Here is a 4,453-nt window from a genome sequence, read left to right as displayed (position 1 = left end):
GAAGGGGGTAGGGGAGAGGTAGGGAGGGAAGCAGAGAAAAATGCAGAGAAAAAAAAAAACCAAAAACGAGAAGCCCTGTCTTAAAAAAACCAAAAATAAAATAAAATATAATATAAACAATAAGGTTCAGCCCACTCTTCAGCCCAAATGGTGGACAGGAAACATCAAGTTCAGAGAAGATAAGTAATTTCCTCAGGATCAAAGGGCAAGAGGGAAGCTGCCCCAGAGCCCTGATTCAGAGCAGCCTAATTGTAAAGTTCATTAAGGTGTCAGTCACTCTCCCAAACCGTCCCTCATAGGATCCAGGGGAAGGCAGGTGAAATAAATCACACCCATGGAAAGCCTGGTTCTAGAACTTTCTATCTCATTGGCTAAGTCCAGCTGATTAATGGGAGTCCCTCTTGAAATACCCCTAAGCTATTTCTGGATTCCAACTCTTGAGAGGTCTTTAAAGGGATGTGTTTTGGCTGGATAGTGGTGCAGACCTTTAGGCCCAGCACTTGGGAGGCAGAGGCAGGCGGAGTTCGAGGCCAGTCTGGTCTACAGAGCAAGTTCTAAGATAGCCAGGGCTATACAGAGAAACCCTGTCTTAGAAGAAAAAAACAAACAACAACAAAAAAGAATGGACATTCTACCATGATTCCTAACTATTCCAGGGCCTCTCAGTATCGAGGACCTGGACACGCTGTCTGGCCCCAGGCAGACTGAAAGAGAAGTCCCAGAACTCTCTGGCAGATCTTAATAGCCCTGTCCCACCTGTGCATCCCATCCAGCGGGGACCCGCCTGCTGGACACTGAGGGCTGCTTTCCCTTGAGTCTTCCTGGCTTTTTAGTTTGACTCTGTTCTGCACTGAAGTCCATTGGTAAATCCCACTGCCTTCAGTGGGAATGACCACAAAGTCCAGACAATTCTACCCAGGACAAGAACAATTAGTGTTACCACATCACTGCCATACTGCAGCCCAGTGAGGTGACCCTGTCCATCCTGGCACTGGGAAGTAAGCAATTGCAAAGTGGACGTACCTTTAAATGTCCCCAAAGATGATGGATGGAGGGATAGACGGATGAATAAATGGAAGGATTTCAGGGATGGGGATTAAACCCAGGGCCTCAAACACACCAGGCAGGTAAGCATTCTACCACTGACCTTTATTCCAAATACTTAGGATATTATGAATATGCTTCCAAATGTTAGCATTCTGCATAATTTTGACACTAGATCTTGACTTTATCTGTTAACGAGTGCTGGCATTATAAAATAGATTTCCCATGTCAAATGTGTGTGTATATGTGTACACTGCCATGCTTAAGTTTCTGTCCTGACTTTTCCCTTCAAGGACAGACTGATGTGCGCCCAAGTTGCCTATGGTACTGGTGTTTTATCACAGCAATAGAAACTCTAACAGACACTGACCTTGAACTTCTGATTTTCCTGAAAACTAGGATTACAGCCATGGGCCAGGGTGCTCAGTCTGTACAGTGCTGGGAAGTGGGTGGGCATCCAGGGCTTCACACATGCTAGGCAAGCAGTCTACCAACTGAGCTGTATCCCAGGCTCAGGAAGAATGATTTCCATCGAAGAAAATTAGCCAGGCATAGTTAGTAAGCCAAGAGTCCCACAGCACAGGAGGCAGAAGCAGGCGCAGGCAGCATGCATTAAAGGCCAGCCTGGGCCACACAGCAAGAACTCACAGCAAATAAACAAACATATAAGGAAGACCAACCATACTCATTACAAAAAGTTCGTGTAATAAAATGAAAAGGGAATTGAGGGAGAACTGCCTAATCTGGTCCTTACAGCGTAGAAAAAAGCCAAAAGTCTTCATCCGAGCTTGGCATCATAGTTTCACGCATGGATGAGTCTATTGTCAATAAATATACACAAGAGATAAATGTTTAGCAAATCTACAGATACGGGAAACTTAATGTTGCTCTTACCATTCTCCTTTTTGATGACAATGATGGGTCATTTATCTGAAACAACAATAAAACAACAAAAGAATTAACATGATTTCTCAAGAGGCTGAAGAGATAGCCCAACAGTCTGGAGTGTTTACTGCTCTTGCAGAGACTCACAACTGCCTGTAAATTCAGCATCTGGGAATCCCACGCCCTCTTCTGAGCCCTGCATACAAGTGTACATCACATACACACACACACACACACACACACACACACACACGTAAAATACAGAAGCTAATTTTCAAATGTTTCCATCCATTTGCACTTCTAGCCCAATCTCAATGTCCGGAAGTTGACTCTCTTCTTGATGTCTGTTCTCCATACTTGTTCACCTATGGGCCAGTGGGGAACCAGAGGACGTCAGGTGACTGTGGTTCTCTGTAAGCCTGGAGGATTTGAAGATGTGGGAATGGTGGTTACTATTAGGTAGGTTGCTTGAATTACCTAGATTTTATTTATTTCTGGTTACTTTTTCTTGGGTGATTAAATTGTTATTTTGTTTTGTTTTGTTTATGAGACATGATCTTGTTATGTAGCCTAGGCTAGCCTAGAACTCACTATATGATCAGGCTGGCCTTAGTCTTGTGGCCGTCTTCTTGCTTCTGCTCCAAGTGCTGGGATTACAGATGTGACTTACCATGTCCAGCACTTTGGATAATTAAAAAGTTGATACAGTCACTTTATAAAATTAATAGAAGAAAAACCGCCAAAGGCTGTAATATCACCTTCAATAATTCAAGCTTAATCAAATATTGTAAAAAAAATTCTTATATAAAATTTTTAAGATGAACACACTAGCTTATGCCTGAAGTTCTAACTCTCTGGGAGGCTGAGGCAGGAGGACTGTGGTGAGTGGTAAGTCATCCTGGGCTTTACAATCAGTTTGAGTCCAACCTGGGCTACATAATAAGACCTCTTCTCAAATAAAACAAAACTAGTTGTTGGAGTTTTTGCATAAGACAGGGTTTTTCTGTATAACCCTACTGTCCTGGAACTCATTCTAAAGACCACACTAGCCTCAAACTCAGAGATCACCTGTCTCTGTCTCTCAAATGCTGGGAAAAGGCATACGCTACCACCACAAAATACATTTTTAATCGAAGGAAAAACATTATGCTAATAATTTATAATTATATTAATGTAGTAGACTTATGAAATTTAAATAATTAAAAATGAGTATTAAGCTAGCAAAAACTTATGAGGAAGAGTTTAAGTTTTCCTATTTTGAATCCTACACATTATAATGAAAAGTTCTTAGGTGGGGGTGAAAACACAGGCGCACACCTGCACACCTGTACCACCAGTACCTCGGAGGCTGAGGCAAGGAGCTTGCGAACTCAAGGTCAGCTTGATACACAGTATCACGCCAGCCATAGCTGTCTAGTAAAATCCTGCTCCAAAAACAAAAGAAAACACTTAAAATTCTTCAATTTTTACATAGAGACTTAAACTTGAGCGACACCAGGCCAGGCACTGGTGACACAAACCTTAATCCCAGTACTAGGAAGGCAGAGGCAGGCAGAGCTCTCTTAGTTTGGGACAGCCTGGTCTATAGAGCGAGTTCCAGGACAGTCAGAGCTGCTAAACAGAGAAACCCTATCTTACAACAACAACAAAAACAAACCAAAACCAAAAAAAGGAAAAAAGGAAAAAAGAAAGAAAGAAAATACTCTTGAAGGGCTGAGGTACATTTTTTTTCTTTTTTCTTTTTTTTGGTTTTTCAAGACAGGGTTTCTCTGTGGCTTTGGAGCCTGTCCTTGGAACTAACTAGTAGACCAGGCTGGCCTTGAACTCACAAAGATCCCCACTGCCTCTGCCTCCCCAAGTGCTAGGATTAAAGGCGTGTGCAACTCCCCCCCACACCAGCTGAGGTACATTTTTCTGAAGTAACTCTGTAACAATAGAAGTATATTCATTAATAGATTCACACTAGACCATTCAAAGTTTCTTGACTAACATATAAGTGTTATAAAAATCATTTGCAGGGTGTGGTGGAGCACACCTTTGACCCCAGCCTAGGCGGAAACAGGCCGATCTCTGTGAGGTCCTGGTCTATATGATGAGTTCCAGGCCAGCTGGGGCCACACAGTGAGACCACGTCTCAAATAAACAAACATGTATCACATTTATAAAATGTGCTCTTAAAGGGATGGGGTTTAATCTTTATTTTTACATGTGCAATTATATAGAATCTAGGAAGCCTTGGGGAAAGCAGGAACGGAAATGCTTACAATCAGGTCAACTTAATTAGGGACATATTTAAGGCAAACTAATTTTCGGTGGAATAGGAGATTCCAAGGCACCTACTGGAAAGTGTAAAACATCAACATATCTCAGGGCAGACCGCAAGAAGCACAGCAAACCTAATGCTTGCTACTGTCAAACTCCAATACTTTTGAATGGGACTTTTTACATGATCTTATCCATTACATAGCACCATCACTTTTTCCTTTATATCAATCTCATTACTTATTATTTTTATTGTTATTTT

At 42.0% G+C, this 4,453-nt stretch overlaps 1 protein-coding gene across 4 annotated transcripts in view; it reads right to left on the bottom strand.

The window, feature by feature from the left end:
• Marveld2 (MARVEL domain containing 2) overlaps window positions 1–4,453 on the bottom strand; it is a 17,231-nt gene that overhangs the window by 5,617 nt on the left and 7,161 nt on the right. For all 4 annotated transcript variants that reach the window (XM_050160393.1, XM_050160391.1, XM_050160394.1 and 1 more), the window contains exon 3: window positions 1,939–1,974. In XM_050160393.1, the coding sequence (XP_050016350.1) occupies window positions 1,939–1,974 (36 nt within the window). The remainder of the gene's footprint in view (window positions 1–1,938; window positions 1,975–4,453) is intronic.

The sequence above is a fragment of the Alexandromys fortis genome, unplaced genomic scaffold (genome assembly GCF_014885135.2).
Source record: "Alexandromys fortis isolate MF-2015 unplaced genomic scaffold, M_Fortis_MF-2015_v1.1 scaffold_76, whole genome shotgun sequence".
Classification (NCBI taxonomy): domain Eukaryota; kingdom Metazoa; phylum Chordata; class Mammalia; order Rodentia; family Cricetidae; genus Alexandromys; species Alexandromys fortis.
This window is presented reverse-complemented; position numbering and strand designations above follow the sequence as displayed.